The sequence below is a fragment of the Rhinopithecus bieti genome, unplaced genomic scaffold (assembly GCF_001698545.2).
Source record: "Rhinopithecus bieti isolate Rb0 unplaced genomic scaffold, ASM169854v2 scaffold_45617, whole genome shotgun sequence".
NCBI lineage: Eukaryota > Metazoa > Chordata > Mammalia > Primates > Cercopithecidae > Rhinopithecus > Rhinopithecus bieti.
In genome coordinates, this window is record NW_016819136.1 from 2703181 (window position 1) to 2723425 (window position 20245).

A 20245-nucleotide genomic window follows, 5' to 3' on the forward strand; every position below is an offset into this window, starting at 1 on the left:
TGGGTGACAGAGCAAGACTCCGTCTCAAAAAAAAAAAAAAAAAAAAAAAAAAAAAAGAACCCCCCCCCCATATTTCCCTAACTTCACTGTTTCTCTTCTTGGCTAACTGTAGGAAACCAAAGGTCCCGTAAGTATATCCCCTTGTCCTGCCGATGACCAGATTCAAAGTCCCACTGCCCCTACCCAGTTTGGCAGTCCAAGAACAGCTCAGGGAAGGGATCTGGGCAGAGTGGGACGGTGATGCCATCAAAGCCACAGCCATCACCGAACATGGTGGCACGTGCTTGTAACCCAGCTACTCTGGCGGCTGAGGTCGGATGATGGCTCGAGCCCAGGAGTTTGACACCAGCCTGGGCAACATGGTGAGACCCTGTTTCATTAAAAAACAAACAAACAAACAAAAAAGCCACAGCCAAGAAACAAAATACCTTCAGCAACAGTTAAGTCACCCCAGAGAGACTGTAAGTTGTCTCCTGTGGCCTGCTGAGCTTCTGAACTCTGCTACGTCCCCTACCTGGAGCTGAGTCAGAAGCCTTGATTCCTTCAGGAGTTAATAGATTTGTCTGTGCCAGCTCCCTCCTGCCTTCGCTTCCCCTCTCTATAAAGGAGGCTATCACCTCTGTCTTCCCAGGAAACTCCAGGATTCATCATGCTCGGTGGGTGTCATTTTCCACTTCCATTGTCCATACGGACACCGTCCCAGATGGGTGGAAAAGGACCAAACTTCCTTCAGGGAGAAGAGCGGTAGCAACCTCTGATCCTAAAGGTAACCACAGCTGTGACTTCCCAAAGTTCTATGCGAAAACAAGGTGCTATTGTTTGCCTGCCCTTCCACCCCTTCCTTCACAAGACTGGTTCATGAAAACACTGCCGGCTGGAGAAAGTGTTCACCACCCTGGAACTTTCCAAACCTTCTCAGAGATACAAAGAATCAGAAAAGATAGAAAACTCTTTCTTAAGGATTTTTTTCCCTTTGAAAAAAGCTGCTAGAAGAATCACCACTGAAAATATCACAATACATTTCTATATCCCAGAAACTGAACTTCCCTATTCTTTTTTGTATTAACAAGTACCTTGGGTAGTTTATACCCATTTCTTTTTCTCAAAATGGTAAATGTTGACTTCCAATTTGATAGCTCTTGCTTCAATCGATAAATACTTCCCCAAAAAAGACAGGTGGCATTTCGTAAGCAACCTAATTAAAGCTTTACTGCTGTAGAATTTTCTTCATGCAAATATTTTTTTCAATTTTCATGCATCAAAGCAAAATTGAATTCCTATTCAACAAGCTAAATCAAGCTTGAATATTATTTTTTTAACCTTCTCTGTGTAATCTTTTTTTTTTTTTTTAAGACAGAGTGTCACTCTGCCACCCAGGCTGGAGTGCAGTGGTGCGAACACGGTTCACTGCAGCCTTGATCTCCTGGGCTCATGCAATCCTCCCACCTCAGCCTCCCAAGTAGCTGGGAACACAGGCTTGAGCCACCATGCCCGGCTAACTTTTAAATTTTTTGTAGAGATGGGGTCTTGCCATGTTGCCCAGGCTGCTCTAAAACTCCTAGGTGCAAGCAATATGCCCACAGCAGCCTCTGAAAGTGCTGGGATCGCAGGCGTGAACCACTGTGCCCACTCTAATCTTCCAAACACGTTCTGAACCTATTTGTTGCTACCTCTCTGCAAGTTTTCTTTAATCTGTCACCCATTTCGCTTTTTACCCTCACATTGCCAACAATGGACTTCCATTTGCTAAGCAGAACTAGGATTATGAAAATATCTGTCCTCGTCAACTTGTATATTTCTACACAGAGAGACGAATAACGGAGAAGACAACAATGTTTTAAATACATCATGAATCTGTCTACCAAAGGGCTTCATCATTTGTGTGTTCCAGGATTCTTTTGATTTAAAACCAACTTCAGGCCGGGCGCGGTGGCTCAAGCCTGTAATCCCAGCACTTTGGGAGGCCGAGACGAGTGGATCACGAGGTCAGGAGATCGAGACCATCCTGGCAAACACGGTGAAACCCCGTCTCTACTAAAATACAAAAAACTAGCCGGGCGAGGTGGCGGGCACCTGTAGTCCCAGTTACTCGGGAGGCTGAGGCAGGAGAATGGCGTAAACCCGGGAGGCGGAGCTTGCAGTGAGCTGAGATCCGGCCACTGCACTGCAGCCCGGGCGACAGAGCGAGACTCCGTCTCAAAAATATAAATAAATAAGATAAAATAAAATAAACTTCATCTATTCATTATTTCCCATTCCTTCTCAATTCAAGAAAGTGAGATGGGAAGTCATGACTCCATTTGCCTGTTATTTAAGAAGCTGTACACTGGGATGGGCTCTGTTTCTCAGGATGGGAGTGTGCAACAAAGGAACCTGCTGGATGAAGAATGTCAAGCCTTGGCCTTTCTCTAGCAATGTGAGAATTCAATTCAACATCAGCAATAGCGTCTTTGCAGGTTACTCTCCACCATCAATGCCAATGCAGGGTGTCAATGCATGGATCACCCCTAAAGGCAGCTGAGTTGGGAACATGTATGATCCACCACCAACTGAGTGGCAATAACTTCAGCGAGCTCACTGGCAAGGAAAAAATAGATCAACAGACTTGAGGTTGGTCTATATGTGTCATAATATACTATCAGATTGCTAGGGCGGTTAGAAAAAGGACTGGGCCAGGCGCGGTGGCTCACGCCTGTAATCCCAGCACTTTGGGAGGCCAAGGCGGGCAGATCACGAGGTCAGGAAATCGAGACCCGGTCTCTACTAAAAATGCAAAAAATTAGCTGGGCGTGGCGGCGGGCGCCTGTAGTCCCAGCTACTTGGGAGGCTGAGGCAGGAGAATGGTGTGAACCCGGGAGGCGGAGCTCGCAGTGAGCTGAGATCGCGCCACTGCACTCCAGACTGGGCGACTGAGCGAGACTCTGTCTCAAAAAAAAAAAAAAAAAGAAAAGAAAAGAAAGGACCTTCCCTGACCTCGTGAAATGCAGACATTAAAAGGAGGCAACCTCAGCAAACAAAAAGGGAACGAGTGAAGGCGGAGGGTGGGTGGCATGATGTGGTGTAAACAATCGTCTAGGCACCAGGAGTCCTACAAACTGCTATAGGGGCAGGTTGATTAAAGCTCTCCAGGCTTTAAATTCTTCACTGGTAAAATCAGGAGGCTGGGTAAATAGATAACATTTTAAGGGGCAGCTCAAGTCAATCTGTAGTGACTGCCTGGTGAGCAATGTTGAGATGATGCTGAGACTGCACCTGAGCTCAGTAAAATAATTCCACGTTCTGTTGGAGATGTCTACCATGTGCCCAGAATAAGAAACGCAGGTATAATCCATCTCAGAAATTAAAATCTCTGAACTTCTGCTTTACTTTTGGTTTTCTTCCATGTCTGCACCCATGGGGTCCACCCTGTCCTATGATTCTTTGATATGTGAAAGTCAGCATGCTAAAACCAATCAAAACAGAGACAGAGGGTCTTTAAAAGCTAAGTTATAATAAACAATAGCACCTAACATCTACTGCATGCATCTTCAAATCAACATTCAATTCTGGGCACATACTAGGCGCTCAGATAAGCATTTATTTATGTATTTATTTATTTATTTTTTATGAGGCAGAGCCTTGCTCTGTCACCCAGGCTGGGGTGCAGTGGTGTGATCATAGCTCACTATAGCCTCCAACTCCTATGCTCAAGTGATCCACCTGCCTCAGCCTCCCAAGCATTAATAACTAGGATTATAGGTGCACACCACCATGCCCAGCTAATTTTTCTTTATTTTATATTTTGGTAGAGATGGGGGTCTTGCTATGTTGCCCAGGCTGGTCTTGAACTTCCGGCCTCAAGGTATTCTCTTACCTCGGCTTCTAAAAGCCCTGGGATTACAGATGTGAGCCACTGTGCCCAGCCACCAGCTAACATTTATCAAACACTATGTATTATTTCACTTAATCGTCACAACAAAAAAATGGTAATGAGACAGGTACCATTAATAGTTCCATTTTACAGAGAAGAAACTGGGGCATATTGAGGCTCAATAATATGCTCACTGAGGCACAGCTTACCAAGGACAGGAGCCAGGGTGCAAAGTCAGGTAGTCTGACTTCAAAGCTTCTCACCACTATGCCACGATAAAGGAAGGGAGAAATGGAGGAGCCAAGACAGCAGCAGATGGCCTGGAGGGCACAACAGCAATGCCAGAAGTTAAGGCGGCAAGGATGGCCATGTCCATATGGAAGAAACACAGGCACAGCGAAGCCTGCGCCGACTCGATTCTAAGTGAACTGCCTGCCTCTTCCAAGCATTCCATCAATGCTGTGGAGAGAGTGAAGCAAACTGTCCTAACCAGATACTCTGGAGCCACCTTTGGCTTCTCTAACAACCTAGCTGGGATACACAAGACCAACCCAGATGAAGTAGGAACGAAAGAAAGTCAGTGCTCAATTGTAAGTTTCAGAAGTTAGGTGCAACAGAAGTTCCAAAAAGAACGAGGTCAGCTGGTTCTAAAATAAAATAGTTGAGGAAGGCTTCAGGGAAGAGATGAGAGAAAAGGATAAGCAGAGTTTTGAAAGGCAAGCAGAGGGATGTCACGAGACTGGAGAACAGCAGGCACAGGGCGAAGGGGAGGCACGGCAGAGCCCAAGGGAAGAGCAAGCCCAGGGAGGAGACCCCACCTCCGGTTCTCCCGGACAGGAAGTGAGGTGAAGCTACTGCTGTCTGGATGGCTGCTTCCAGATGGATGACTTAAACACTTTTCTGCATCTCCCAGCAGCAGGGCTCTTCCTGGCTCTCTTTCTCCCACCTAACATCTGTCCCCTGCAACTAGAGGAAGGAGATTTAATCAGGAGAATATTCCCAAGTCATCAGACTCCAAGAACTTACCACATACCAGGCACTGGGTAAAGCTTCAGGCAGAGTTCTTAACTGGGGATCCACAGATGGGGGTCAGAGGCCTGTGTACCTCCTCCCAAAATAGTATGCAAAATATATAGGAGATGGGCAGACTTCTGGGGAGAGGGTACACCGTTTCTTCATCAGATTCCTTGTTTCTTTTCTCTCTTCTCTTCCCTTCTTTTTTCTTTCTTTTTAGATAGGATCTCACTCTGTCACCCAGGCTGGAGTACAGTGGTGAGATCACAGCTCATTGCAGCCTCAAACTCCTGGGATCAAGTGATCCTCCCACCTCAGCCTCCTGAGTAGCTGGGACCACAGGCATGCACCACCATACTTGGTTTTTTTTTTTTTTTTTTTTTTTTTTTTTTTGAGACAAGGTCTCCCTCTGTCACCCAGGCTGGAGTGCAGTGGTGCAGTCCTGGCTCACTGCAACCTTTGCCTCCCAGGCTCAAGTGATCTTGAGCCTCCCGAGTAGCTGGGACTACAGTAGTGCCACCACTCCCGGCTAATTCTTCTATTTTTTTGGAGAGACAGGGTTCCACCATGTTGCCCAAGCTGATCTTGAACTTCTGGACTCAAGCGATCTGCCCACCTCGGCCTCCCAAAATGCTGGGATTACAGGTGTGTGCCACCATGCTTGGTCGGGGCTAATTTTTAAATTTTATGTAGAGACAGGGTCTTGCTATGTTGTCCATGCTGGTCTCAAAACTCCTGGGCTCAAGCCATCCTCCTACCTTAATCTCTCAAAGTGCTGGGATTACAGGCGTGAGCCACCATGCCTGGCCTCTTCATCAGATTCTTACAGATGTATGTGATCTACAAAAGGTTAAAAATCTCTCCACAAAGAGGGGGAAATGCCCAGGTCCAGTACTCTAGAAATTCTCAATCTCACGGGGGAAGACAAACACAGACAAAAATAACTCTGATGCAAGGCTGACTTTGGTAAGTGCACCAACGGAGGTGTGGAAAGAAATGTTGTGAGGGAGGGGACGGGGTTAATTCCAGTCTGGCCTTCTACAATAGGACATCCCCCATCCCCCCATACTGGTTTTGGGATCTGGGTTTGTGATGAAGAAGAAACAGCCACGATCATTTTCTACCCAGCCCAGACAGTCTTTAGCCAGTACTTCTTTCTCAAGCACTCCTGGTAGAAAACTCTAAGTCTGAGGCTGACTCTATTCCTGCCAGCGAGGTGAAGGAGGACATTGTTTTCAAGACAACAGGATTAGGAAGGAGACGCTTATCCTGAAAACCAGCAACGACTCCGCTCTACAATTTTTTCCTCTTCTACCCAGCTCCCATGCTCCAGATTCCTGAGGTCTTTGTAACCCTTTTGGTGTCATGTCCTCCAGCCCTCAGTTATCTGTCTTAGGAGTTATCTGTCTGGGAGAGCCCCCTCAGCCTCCAAGCTAGTGCGATTATTCCTTCTTTTTCTTCCCAGATAGCATCACCATCTCAAATCCCGACCTGTTTACATGATTATCCTGCCTCTTCCTCACCAGAAATGCACGCTCTGCGATGGCAAGCTCTTTCAACTTCTTCTTCCCCATGATCTCCCTAACACCCAGAGCATGGCCTGGCAAATAACAAGGGCTCAGTGAACACCCTCTGAATGAATAAGCGTCTGCCTCCCCACCCTTCGCATTCTTCTGTAGGACCACCACGGTTCCAGAGAGGAAAGTACAGGGACAAATGAAGGCATTTTTTTCTCAGGAGACCATTTCTGAGGTGCTGGGTGCACAAGACAACCCTTATTTAGGTGATCGTGGCAGGGTACAGCCAGAGAACCATGTAGGACACCCGTAACTTTGATACTCTGTCGCCTTCTCCATCAACCCTACTGCCCAACTCTGTCACGCCCTGCCTTGACATGTCTCAGCTTTCATCTGCCACTCCTTCCAGCTAGGCACTCACCACCCACCCTCTGGGTCACTGCAGTAACCACCTCACTTCATCCCAGCCATCCTGCAAACTTCCAACAGCCTAATCAACCTACAGACACAAGTTCCTGGGATGTAGAAGGGGTTGGTAAGTATTTAAAGGCAGTGGGGTGGCTCACGCCTGTAATCTCAGCACTTTGGGAGGCTGAGGAAAGAGGATTGCTTGAGCCCAGGAGTTCAAGACCAGTCTGGGCAACACAGTGAGGCCCATGTTTACAAAAAGTTTAAAAATTAGCTGGGCGTAGTGTGTATGCCTGTGGTCCTAGCTACGCGGGAGGCCAAGGCAGGAGGATTGCTTAAGCTGAAGAAGTCGAGGCTGCAGTGAACCACTGGACTCCAGCCTGGGTGAAAAAGCAAGATCCTGTATCAAAAAAAAAAGTGTTTGAACAATTAAAGTACAAATCAGTGGATGAAAAAAAGAAAACACTCCCTCCATAACAAATTCCTGCTTTAAACAATTTGTGTTGGCTAGACACAGTCACAGTGGCTTATGCCTGTAATCCCAGTGGTTTTGCAGACAGAGGCAAAAATGTTGCTTGAGTGCAGGAGTTTGAACCAGCCTAGGCAACACAGTGAGACCCTATCTCTACAAAGAAAATGTTAAAATTAGCAGGCATGGGCCAGGCGCGGTGGCTCACACCTGTAGTCCCAGCACTTTGGGAGGCCGAGGCGAGTAGATCACCAGGTCAGGAGATCGAGACTATCCTGGCTAACACGGTGAAAGTCCATCTCTACTAAAAATAATACAAAAAACTAGCCGGGCGAGGTGGCGGCACCTGTAGTCCCAGCTACTCAGGAGGCTGAGGCAGGAGAATGGTGTGAACCCGGGAGGCGGAGCTTGCAGTGAGCCGAGATCGCGCCACTGCACTCCAGCCTGGGCGACAGAGCGAGACTCCGTCTCAATAAATTAAATAAATAAATAAATAAATAAATAAATAAATAAATAAATAAATAAAATTAGCAGGCATGGTGGCATGCACCAGCAGTCCTGCCTACTTGGGAGGCTGAGGTGGGGTGATTGTTTGAGTCCAAGAGTTTGAGACTGCAGTGAGCCCTCATCATGCCACCAAACTCTAGACTGGGCAACAGACTGAGGCATTATCTCTAAAAATAAAAAACATCAGTTAATCAATAAAATAAATTTATGTTGCTTCCTACCAAGTCCAAACTCAGCAACCTGGCTCTCAGGTGAGTCCACAATTAGGTTGCAACTACCATTTCATCTTCATCTCCTTCAAGCCTCTGCACTATAGAACTTGTGTTCCCTACAAAAGTTTGTATCCCCCAGACTTTCCACTGAGCTTAAGCTATATTCCTCAAATGGAAATATTCACCTTTGCTTAGACACACACACACCCGCATAATAACAGCCTGCTGTCGCTGGAGGAGGTATTAGTAATTCAAGCCAGAGGACTTCCTTTTGGAAAATATCCACAGCAAAATATTAAAAACGCTAGATGAAGTATGACAAACTGCTGTTTTATTTACATAGTAAAGTCCTCCATAAGGTAAGAGAAATCTCCAGCAGCCAAAATATGAAGATGTAAAATCAGAGCAGTAAGCAGATGCTAACATATTGACAGCTTCTTGCAACCAACAATTTTAGATAATTAAATAAATTTGTTTTAAATTTTAAATGCAGAAGAACTATGGAGTTTATTTTTATTTATTACTATTATTATTATTATTATTATTATTATTTTGAGACAGTCTTGCTCTGNTCGCTGGAGGAGGTATTAGTAATTCAAGCCAGAGGACTTCCTTTTGGAAAATATCCACAGCAAAATATTAAAAACGCTAGATGAAGTATGACAAACTGCTGTTTTATTTACATAGTAAAGTCCTCCATAAGGTAAGAGAAATCTCCAGCAGCCAAAATATGAAGATGTAAAAATCAGAGCAGTAAGCAGATGCTAACATATTGACAGCTTCTTGCAACCAACAATTTTAGATAATTAAATAAATTTGTTTTAAATTTTTAAATGCAGAAGAACTATGGAGTTTATTTTTATTTATTACTATTATTATTATTATTATTATTATTATTTTGAGACAGTCTTGCTCTGCTGCCCAGACTGTAGTGCAGTGGTATAATCTCGGCTCACTGCATCCTCTGCCTCCCAGGTTCAAGTTATTCTCCTGCCTCAGCCTCCCAAGTAGCTGAGATTACAGGCATGTGCCACCATGCCTGGCTAATTTTTGTATTTTTAGTAGAGATGGGATTTCACCATATTGGCCAAGCTGGTCTTGAACTCATGACCTCAGGTGATCCACCCGCCTCGGCCTCCCAAAGTGCTAGGATTACAGGCGTGAGCCACCATGCCCAGCCTATTTATTCATTTTATTTATTTATTTATTTATTTATTGAGTCAGAGTCTCACTCTGTCACCCAGGTTGGAGTGCAGTGGCACAAAATCAGCTCACTGCAGCCTCCACCTCCTGGGTCAAGCAATTCTCCTGCCTCAACCTCCCGAGTAGCTCGGATTACAGGCGTGCACCACCACATCCAGCTAATTTTTGTATTTTTAGTAGAGACAGGGTTTTGCCATGTTGGCCAGGCTGGTCTCGAACTACTGACCTCGAACTCTGCCTGCCTTGGCCTCCGAAAGTGCTATGATTACAGGCATGAGCCACCTCACTCAGCCACAATGTAGTGTTTAAAAACCCAACAAATTTGAAATAGGACAAAATAAAACTTACAGATATGAAAAATACAGTCACTACACCGGGTGCGGTGGCTCACGCCTGTAATCCCAGCACTGTGGGAGGCCGAGGCAGGCACATCACCTGAGGTCAGGACTTCAAGACCAGCCTGACCAACATGGCAAAACCCCATCTCTACTAAAAATACAAAAATTAGCTGGGCATGGTGGCACATGCCTGTAATCCCAGCTACTCAGGAGGCTGAGGCAGGAGAATTGCTTGAACCTGGGGGACACAGGTTAGAGTGAGCCGAGATCACGCCACTGCACTTCAGCCTGAGTGACAGAGCGAGACTCTTGTCTCAAAACAAAACAAGTCACTAAAATGAAAAAATGGGGTAGAGGTCTCTCCTAATTTCTCTACCCATTTTCTGTGCCTGTGCAATGTCCCCTGCCGTCTGCTGTTGGAAGTCATTCACCTGGGATGTGCGCCCCATCTCCACCGCCCTTTCCCAGGCCCTCTACTCAGCTGAAACGGAAAGAAAGGAGACCCGGGACAGAGAGGGCGTATTGCGCTGTGTGCCTGGTCCACGAGGGGATCCTCCACGTCCTCACTCCTCCTGCCCACCTTTGCTAAGAGGTGCTGGTGAACAGTCGGGACCAGCTGGCTGGTGAGGGAGGTGTGCGTGAGCACACGCTGCACACATTCGTTTGAACCTGGGCTTGGCAGGCAGGGTGGAAAGGAGCGGATCAGAGGATCTGTAAGAAGATCTCAGCAGGGAGGCCTTTAATCTTTGAGGCAACTGCTTGTACGGAGACCATGTTGTCAGAGATGACCTTGGAGGCCAAAGCAGTCAGAACTACTGGGAGAGCTGCCATCTCTTGGTTCAGGCAACTGAGCCTTGAAAGACCAGTGCCAGAATGTCAAAGATACTCCTTTCTGACTGTCCCTTTCACCCCTTAGTGACATGGGCAAGTTCCAAATCTACTCCTGCAAGGAAGCATCTCACTCCAAAGATTATGGAATTGAAGCCCTCAAAAGGACAGGAAATTAGTTACAGGTAAACTGATTTCCTGGAAACAGGAAACCAGGCAAATCAGTCACAAGGCTAGGATGTACAAGGAGATAACTGGCCAGGCACGGTGGCTCATGCCTGTAATCTCAGCACTTTGGGAGGCTGAGGTGGGAGGATCCCTTGAGCCTAGGAGTTCAGGACCAGGCTGAGCAACATAGTGAGACTCCAACTCTAAAAAAAAAATTTTTTTTTAAATAAAGAAATAATGAGATAACTGCCAGGTGTTCCTGCCTTTTAGTCCCAGAAATCTCAGTGTGTACTCAGGGGCCCGCAGCAGAGTGACAGGTGATCGCTTACCAATTGCTGTGCTTCTGTGCCCTGGTACGGCCCCCAGATAGCTCTCATTCTCAGCAAAATCCTTGACTCCTAACCGGGCCCCCACCCCTAATAAAAATCTCTGCCTGGGATGGAAAGATGCAGGCATTGCTGAACATCATGGAGGAAAAAAGTGATTGAAGAATGTGTATTTGGTGGCAGGTGCTGGATATGGATGGCATAGTGATGCTGGGGTACTGGACACAGCTGTGTCATGGGCTGAGAAGTTTAAGAAGCACTGGCAAAAGGGCCAGTTGAGGAATGTGTCTATTTGCCCCCTCCTGCCCAGCCATTCTCTAATTCCTATCAGACTGAGAGGGAAGAGATGGGAACCAATATTCATCGAGCTCCTAATATGTGCTATGCTCATAAATCTCATTTAGTCATAAAGAAAGCTCTACAGGAAGAGCATTATGGTCCACTACCCAGACAAGGCTCCTGAGACTTAGAAAGGAATAAGTGCCTTCTACAAGGTCTCACCATTGGTGAGTCATAGAGCTTGAACTTGAACCTTGCCCTGTCTTCAAACTCCAGTTTTTCCAGGAATTATCGATGCTTTTCAGTCCACTCAGTCTGCCACACAAAGTGAATGCTCCATAAACATTTTGCTTTAAGTTTAGAATGAATCACTTCTGCAGCCATTCAAGGTTTGCAAAATAAATAAAGATTGCGAAATACACCACACTCAATTTCCTGAACATTGATACATAAAATCCTTGGTCGGCCTGAAATGTCATTTCTCTACTTCCACTCCCACCTCTCTCTATTCTCTTCCATTTGTGGGCCCTCTTCCTGGGTCACAGAATGTTAGCTGTGCAGAGTGAGACACACACGTATCCTCTGCTAGGGACCACAAGAACACAGTTTCAAAGAAGAAATGGGTGGAAGAGACAGACCAAGTCTATTCCCTGGGCAGGGATTCTCAGCTGCTAACAGAGGGGCTGGATCTCTAGTTTGTGACTTTATGCATCCAAAAGCCACAGACTGGCAGCGGCCACAGATCTTCATGTTGAGGTGTCCTTGCTGGTGTGAAACGCTTCCTCCCAGACCTTTGCAGGGACGGGTGCCCACATGACAAACCAGGTTTCTGGCCTTCCTAGCCAGTCTCTCAGTTGTTCTCTCGGTAGTGTCAAGGATGAGCCCAATTTTATTGAATTTGCCTTGTACAGTGTCACTGTTTTCAACAAAAGCGGCTCAGGCCCCAACACCCGTCAGTAAATTCTAAGCTTTTGGTAGTCATCTTTTACGGAAAGATAATTTATTTGTGGATGTAATTCAACTTTTCAGTACCTAAATAAGACCCTCAAAAAGGTCAGGGCAATACTTTTTTTGGCTTTTAAGTTTTAAATCCAGACTTTTGTCTAAGGCATCCTGGAATCCAACATCTGCTTATCACACTTCATTTTTTCAACACTGTCTAGGTCAGAGTGGTGACATTTTAGGTGATTGTTCATTTCTTCTTCACACTTGTATGTATACCATAGCACTTTTGTTGATTGATTTTATGCCTTGATTTGGTCCAGGAAAAACTAAAATAGCTTACAATGAGCGTAGAATACAAGATGACATAAACTGGAAGTAGTTGGTTGTGGGGTGGGGAGATAAAACAAAGGTACAGTCAGCCGGACGTGGTGGCTCACGCCTGTAATCCCAGCACTTTGGGAGGCCGAGACCGGTGGATCACGAGGTCAGGAGATTGAGACCATCCTAGCTAACATGGTGAAACCCCATCTCTACTAAAAAGTACAAAAAAACTAGCCGGGCCTAGTGGCAGGCGCCTGTAGTCCCAGCTACTCGGGAGGCTGAGGCAGGAGAATGGTGTGAACCCAGGAGGCGGAGCTTGCAGTGAGCCGAGATGGCGCCACCGCACTCCAGCCTGGGTGACTGAGCAAGACTCCGTCTCAAAAAAGAAAACAACTAAATAAATAAATAAATAAAATAAAATAAAGGTACAGTCATAAAATTAGTAGAAAAATACAGATCATAAAATCCTTTACACTTTTTTCCAGGTGAAGACAAAACTGAATCCTAAAGCTTCCTAGTAACCAACATGAAGGGAGCAATCACAGTGATTATGCAACTTACATGACCAATAAAAATTAAAACAAATCGCTCAATAGAAGCACAGCTATTTCTAAAATCAAGACCAGAAGAAACATGTTTAGAGGGTTCTCATATGTGGATGAGCAGCAGTTCTCAATTCCACCCTGGCAGAGCGCTGCTGGAGGATTTCAGAGACTATGTATCCTACAGCCTTTAGGCCCCTGGTCTTCCTTGGCCTTAGGTTATTTTATTCCTGATGCTGTGGTGCCTGAAGGCAAACAAGTACTTTCACGGGGGTTAATGTAGTCCAGATACACAGCTGTTGTCTAGTATAAGGAGCACGGATTATTTTTATCCTTATTTTATTTATTTATTTATTTACTTATTTAAGACACCGTCTTGCTGTCACCCAGGCTGGAGTGCAGTGGTGCAATCTTGGCTCACTGCAACCTCTGCTTCCCGGGTTCAAGCGATTCTTATGCCTCAGCCTCCCGAATAGCTGGGACTACAGGCGCGCACCACCACACCCAGTTAATTTTTGTAGTTATAGTAGAGACGGGCTTTCATCATGTTGGCCAGGCTGCTCTCGAACTCCTGACCTCAAGTGATCTGCCCACCTTTCGCTTCCCAAAGTGCTGGGATTACAGGTGTGAGCCACCACACCTGGCTGCATTATTTTTATAATCATAAAGAATGTCATTTTAAAATGAGGCCGAGCACAGTGGCTCACTCCTGTAATTGAGCCCAGGAGTTCCAGGCTGCAATAAGCTAAGATCACACCATTGTACTCTGGCTTGAGAGACTGAGTAAGACTCAGTCTCAAAAAATAGTTTCATTAATTTAATTTTAAAAATGGTTAATAAAAAGAGAACCACAATCTGTATTATTCCACTTATATAAAAGATTAAAATATGCTAAATTAATCTATGCTGACAGCAATGATTCATAGCATCCCCCATTGGGGCATTGGGGTGCTGGTCATAGCGTCTCACCATTGGGGCACTGGGGTGCTGGTAATATTCTGTTTCTTCATCACGGTGCCCACAACACAGGTATTTTCAGTTTGTGAAAACTGCTCATCCAGCTTTCTGTACATATACTTGAATAAAAAGAGGGACCACAGGGACGATTTGCATGTTTATTTTCTTAAAAGTTGGTCAGTATTAGGCCTTTTGTAGTTATGAAATAAAGAACATGTTGAACATAAAAATAAATTATATACTAAAATATTACAAGCATACAAAGAATATTGATTTTTGCGTATCCAATGGATACTTCTAACATTCAAAGTAGCACTTGTTAACTTGAGTCTGTAAAAATGTCAAGATTTGTCATACTTTGCTCAGATATATAATACATGCAGCCCAGTGCCCTTTGGAACCACTATCCAACTATTCTCACCTCTTCCACTCACATTTTTGTATATCAGTTAACATGTAAATCTATTAATTATATGAATCCCAAGGTCAAAGAATTGTCTGTCAACTCCAAATGTCTGGTTGGCCTAGTTGAGACCACATAATCTTTACATATCACGAAAAGTGCTTGTGGAAAATAAAAGCGTAGTTCTTGAGACTGGTGGAACGCTGCAGAGGAGAACTACACCGTGAGTGGCCAGCTCCAGGAACAGCCTCCAAAGCAAACTCTGCCATGTCGGCTACTCTGCTCTGCTCCATAAAGCGCAGCACTAGAGGGCAAGACCAGGCTCCATGGCCTGGAAAATTACTGCAGCGTACTTACCAGAAACCAGCACGGAAGCACTTTCAGAAGACCTTGTGCTACAAAGCAGTTATAACCACGCACAGCGTCTGAGCAACTCCCAGGACAGGGAGTGGCAGACAGCCCCAGCACCACCAGCAGGGGAATGGGACCTCAACTCAGACTGAGGGTCCCTGGGTAGCAGGCAGGGTAAAGATGGCAGATGCATTGCTGAGGTTCCACCGGCCACGTCAGCACAGGGACTGAGAGACCAGGGAAAAGAGAGACTCTAAATATGGGTAAGGTCACCTACTGTCAAAAACTGCATTCCTCGTATAGGCGATGCCCAAAGAAAACACGCTTATGATTAAAAAAAAAAAAAAAAACCATTGATGTCTTATCGCTTATCTTCCGTATTTGTATTCAAAGGCTATTGTTGTGTACATGTATTATGGTACAGGGAACAAGAATTCCTAGGTTCTATTATTGGATCAGTCCCTGATAAACACAGTATCTGCCAGTGGAAAATATCAGGTGCTTGGAAATTCAGAGCTGACACATTCACAACCAGAAGGTACTTATCTGAGCGCCTAGTGTGTGCCCAGAATTGAATGTTGATTTGAAGACATACATAGTAGCCTGATGACTGGAATATCAGCATAAAGAGAGGTAAACAGGACACGTCAAAAGGAGCTAAAGGTTCCCTGGGACAGAGAGGCAGCCCAGCCAGAGCGGCATGAGACACAGTCCCTGCCCACAGGAGCACACAAGGCAGTTGTGCTTGTTGCTTCACTGGGTTTCAACTCCATGCCACACTATCCCTCCTCTGCCCACACATCTGTCTCATGTGCTTCTCCCTCTCTCCCTGCCTGCATCTCAGATTACTGCTCTGCCCTGTATTACCTCTGTTACTGGAGGGTTTGTATCCTTTCCAAATCAGAATGGCTGTGGTGGCCAGAGCTGCAGTGACTGCTTCACACTGTGGATGTGCCTCCCTCAGCCCACTCAAGTCAGCCAGAAGTCACAAAGGCCAACCAGAGAGATGTGGTACAGATAGAGGCAGGGCAATGAAAGCCGCCAGTGACTTCCTGAGCTTCAGAATACTTTGGGATCCAGCAAGTAATCCTGGCACTTAAATGGGAGATCTAAAAGAGGCCAGTACATGCCATCCTTCTGTCTTGGATTTGAGCCCAAATATCATCCCTTGGCTCTGAGATATTTCATCTCTAGAAACCAATTTTTTTTTTTAAGTGAAGTCTTGCTCTGTCACTCAGACTGGAGTGCGGTGGTGCAATCTCAGCTCACTGCAACCTCTGCCTGCCGAATTAAGCAATTCTCCTGCCTCAGCCTCCCCGGTAGCTGGGATTACAGGTGTGCACCACCACGCCTGGGCATTTTTTTTATCTCTTTTAGTAGAGATGGGATTTTGCCATGTTGGCCAGGCTGGTCTCGAACTCCTGACCTCAAATGATCCACCCGCCTCGGCCTCCCAAAGTTCTGGGATTACAGGTGTGAGCCACCACCCCCGGCCTCCAGGCCAGAACTCTGCCTTCAGATAGAATCTTTGCTGATCCAATACAAACAAATGGGCGTGTAACTTGTTAAAACCTGCCTAATCGGAGAATCTTTAACTTCCAGCAACAATTTGTTCCCAGGGCTGCCTTTCAGCCAGTACATACCAGGATAGCCATACTACTTATTAAAACACTGAAATCCTTATGCATGTGTTAGAACAGTGGCTGCCCCAGGCCCTCTGAGTGTCCCACTGCCACCTGGACCCCTCCCCAGGACAGCTTCATGATCCAGCAGCTAAAGAGTTAATGTTGGGCTCAACAAGGGGAGCCCAACATTAACTGGTTCAGGACCCTGTCCCAGAACCACCATGCCACACGGAAAGTATTGTTACCCTTACCTGACCCATTCTACAATGCTACTGTATTCTAAAACTTTCAACCACTTTCTGCCAGCTACTGAATAAATACCACTCTTCAAGGTTTCTATTCAGCCTTCCACACATAGCATCATCCTCTATTCTCCTTATACCCTCTGTTTCGCCAAACTCAGCTGCTCAATATTCAAACACAAACTTTCCCCGACGCTGGGTCTTTGTTGACGTTACTCTTTCTGTCTGGAATAGCCTTTCTGTATCCACCAAAATCTAACCAGCTCTTCAAAATGTCCCCAAATGTCACCATTTCCATGAAATATTAGTTGGGAGAGCTGTGCCCCCATTTCGAGAGGTGTCACGGAAACATACGGGTCCTATGTTTGCAAAACTCAATGACTGCTTTATATGACAACTATTTTGATACAGGCACCTTAGCTTTCCCCCTAGATAAAGCTGTAGATGCTAGAAACCACGTCCTGGTCATCACACCTACATGGCCTGGCACAATCCCTGGCTCAAGGTATGCGCTAAGTAAATATCTGTGTAAATGAATGAGTGAACAGTCCTAATGCTTTTGTCTACTTTCTATTTGTTAAGGCTTTTGCTTGTTTTTCTCTGAAGCCACTCCAGTTGTGGTTGTATCTCCTTCTGCACATGGAGCCAAACTGTACATCACCCACATCTTAAACTACTGGGTTATTTCATGAAGATAAAGAAGGAAGTATGCTCCCCTGTCATTACTGGTAACCCTGGAGTTTGTGACTGCCATCTCTCCATACTCTTCTTCCAGCACCAGATCCAGCACAGGGACAGACAAATGAAAGGTTCCTGGTAATGGGGGCTGGCCTTACAGATGACAGGGAGCTGTGGGTGGTGGAGTGAGTTGGCAGGGATTGCTAGAGAGGGGAGGCAGGGCGGCTTGCTGGAAAGCAGAGCCAACAAGCTGGTTCTGGTTGCTGTGGTTGAGGCCAGGGGTGCAGGCCTGGGAGGTGCAGTTTTACTACCCTGGTTCCTGTTGGTATCCAAGAGTGTGGAGGCTGGGAATGCTAGCAACCCCCTTTCCACCTCTCCTTTCCTAATGCCTCCTCCCCGGCTCTCCCTTCAAAGGAATAGCTCTGAGCTGGGAATGAAACCTACAGGAAAAGAGGGAACTTTGATGCAAGATGTCTGGGCTTCTATAACAACAAAAGGATGGGAGACAAGGAGGCAGAAACTACAGCTCCTGTCTAACTCTCATTCCACAGGGAAATCAAGAGTAGAATATAACGGGACAGCCCAGGACAAAAAGACACCCTGCACAATAGATGAATTTCAGGGTTCTAAGAGGAGAGAGGAAACAAGGTGCATCAGTGTGCAAGCTTAGCCTCCTGTTAAAATCCATGAGTAAGGAAACAGTTGATTCTGGAATAGAAGGCTGGGAAGAGTTTTTTGGATAATTGGTTTGGAAAAGAAAACAAAAAATAAGGAAACGCAGTCAGAGAGTTAAGATTCATCTGGGAGGGGAACCCAACAGACTCAAGAATTGATGGCTCGGAATGAGACAGCCAACAGGAGACAGAGGCAGAGGTCGAGCGCCAGGGTGTAAGATTATGACTGTGGCAAACGAGATCCACGCACAGCGTCTGAGCAACTCCCAGGACAGGGAGTGGCAGACAGCCCCAGCACCACCAGCAGGGGAATGGGACCTCAACTCAGACTGAGGGTCCCTGGGTAGCAGGCAGGGTAAAGATGGCACACCTGAGGTAAAAGAAACACACCTGAGGTAAAAGAAAAGTGAGGAGAGGGAGAAAGGGAGGTTACTGATTCCAAGGTCACAAAGCAACTGCTTTCCTCTCTGCTTTTAATTTGTGCACAAGATCCCACTGGTTAAACAAAATGATGGCTACATTGGGAACAGGTGTCGCCTCCCAGGCCCCCACCCACACACACTCCAAAGGAGCTCATCCATTTAGCCCTGAGTGGCCATGGCGGGGGAGAACAGACTCACTCTCTGTCTTTCAGAAGGAAGAACAAGGCCCAGAGGAGGAAGAATTCGCTATGGGCAGGCAGATTGTGGTCATCAGAGGAAAGCGCTCTGCCGTGTGGGGCCGTGGCCCGGGGTGGAAGCCGCGGCTTCCTGGTGATGTGCGGAGCTCTCTGGCCCTGGAAATGCTTGCGTGCAGATCAATCTTAGTATCCAGACTGAAAGACTAAACCAAAGTCCTGATTTCCACCTGAGAAGCTGTCCTTTTTCCCTTGATTCCCCGCCTAGTTAGTGGCAGAGCCAGTCTCCTCCAACTCACAGCCGGAATTATTTCCATCACCACAGAAAGGTTAGGCCATAAATACACATTTCCAACCTGAACCAGCTCAGCGACTGTCCCTAGTAATTCTGTCTCTTTGGCCACAAGAGAAGGCACAGCACCACACCCAACTCTGGGTAGAAAGCTGACGATAGGTCAGAGTCAGAGTATCTTCTCAGCAACTTGCTCAGCCACTCTGTCTGGGTTTTCCCGAAGCGGGAGGGAAGTGAAGGCATGGGAGGCCATGTGCCAGAACTTTGAACCTCGGCTCCTCGTGCTTGGGTTGGGCACCTGGTAGTAATGGGCGTTTCTCCATTTATTTTCCCAACTATTCCAGGATCTTTTACAGCCCCTGACACTGAGTTTTACTTTGTTAGGCCCATCCAACGTGTTTCAGTACGTTGAAAACCACCTCGCACAGCCATACCTACTGATGTAAAAAGGCAGAGCCCATGCTCTCCTGTTTTCCTAGGAGGAAACTGAGGCACGGAAATACTAAGTGGCTTTGGCTAAGTTAGAAACAGAAGTAGGAATCTACCTGCTGCCCGGTCCACTGTGCTGTCCATCATCTCCTTAAACGGGGAAGTTTGCTAGATTGCTCAGGGTTCAGAAAAGTAGCAGAAGGGGCGGCCAGAACAGGAGCGAGAGGGCGCAGCGAGGAGGTGCGAGACTCAGAGGAACCGAGGCCGGGGCTGGGAGAGGAGTGACGCAGGGGAAGCGGGGAGGAAAGGGTATGGTAAAAAAGAACCCCCCTGGAAGATGCAGCAGGAGAGGAAACAGAGTGAGCCAAAGAGCAGGGGTAGGCAAAGTTCGGGCTGCGCGGACTGGAGCGCGCGCCTGGGCGTGGACGGCCGAGGGCATCCCGCACCCGAATCCCCAGCTCGCGCGTGGACCCCACGGACCTCCTCCCCGGGAGCCGCAAGCCCGGAGCGGCTGGAGGGGCCCGGACTCCGCCAGCGTCTCGGCGGAGAGGGGGAGCCTCCGTCCCGGTCGCTCTCCGAGGGGAGCTGCGAGGAGCCCCGAGGATGCCCCGGACCCACATGGCCGGCGGGCAGGCCCGGGCTCGGGGGTTCTGCGCTCGGCCCCGCGGCTTCCCCCGGCCGCAGCGCTCCCCGGGTCCGCGCGGGGCGACGCCGGGAACCTGGGGAGAAGCGGGCGGGAAATGGGTCCGGGGATGGGGTGAGACGAGGGTCCCCCCGACGCAGGAGCCGCCGCCGCCCAGCTCCGCGCCCGTCGCCCCCCTCGGCGCTACTTACTGCGGTTCAAGGGGTTCCCGCCGCCCTGGGCCGACGCCACCAGTTCCAGATACAGAGTCCAGAGCCCCACAGACACCGCGGCGAGCGCCAGCAGCAGCCGGAAGCGCCTCCGCAGCAGCTTCACCGGGCGCAGGAGGAGCTGCAGCCGCGCGGCCCGGGGGCTCCCCATGGCGCTGCTCCGAGGCGGCCGCCGCCAGCGCGGGCTCCAAACCCCCGA

At 47.4% G+C, this 20245-nt stretch overlaps 1 protein-coding gene across 2 annotated transcripts in view; it reads right to left on the minus strand.

Annotated features, from left to right (window-relative positions):
• The window catches only part of B4GALNT3 (beta-1,4-N-acetyl-galactosaminyltransferase 3), a 109638-nt gene extending 89399 nt beyond the window's left edge, over positions 1–20239 (minus strand). For both annotated transcript variants that reach the window (XR_001882640.1, XM_017858585.1), the window contains exon 1: positions 20029–20239. Coding sequence is in view for 1 of the 2 variants with exons in the window: in XM_017858585.1 (XP_017714074.1) it covers positions 20029–20197 (169 nt within the window). In the remaining variant the exon portion in view is untranslated. The remainder of the gene's footprint in view (positions 1–20028) is intronic.
• Between the last annotated feature and the right edge of the window lie 6 nt (positions 20240–20245).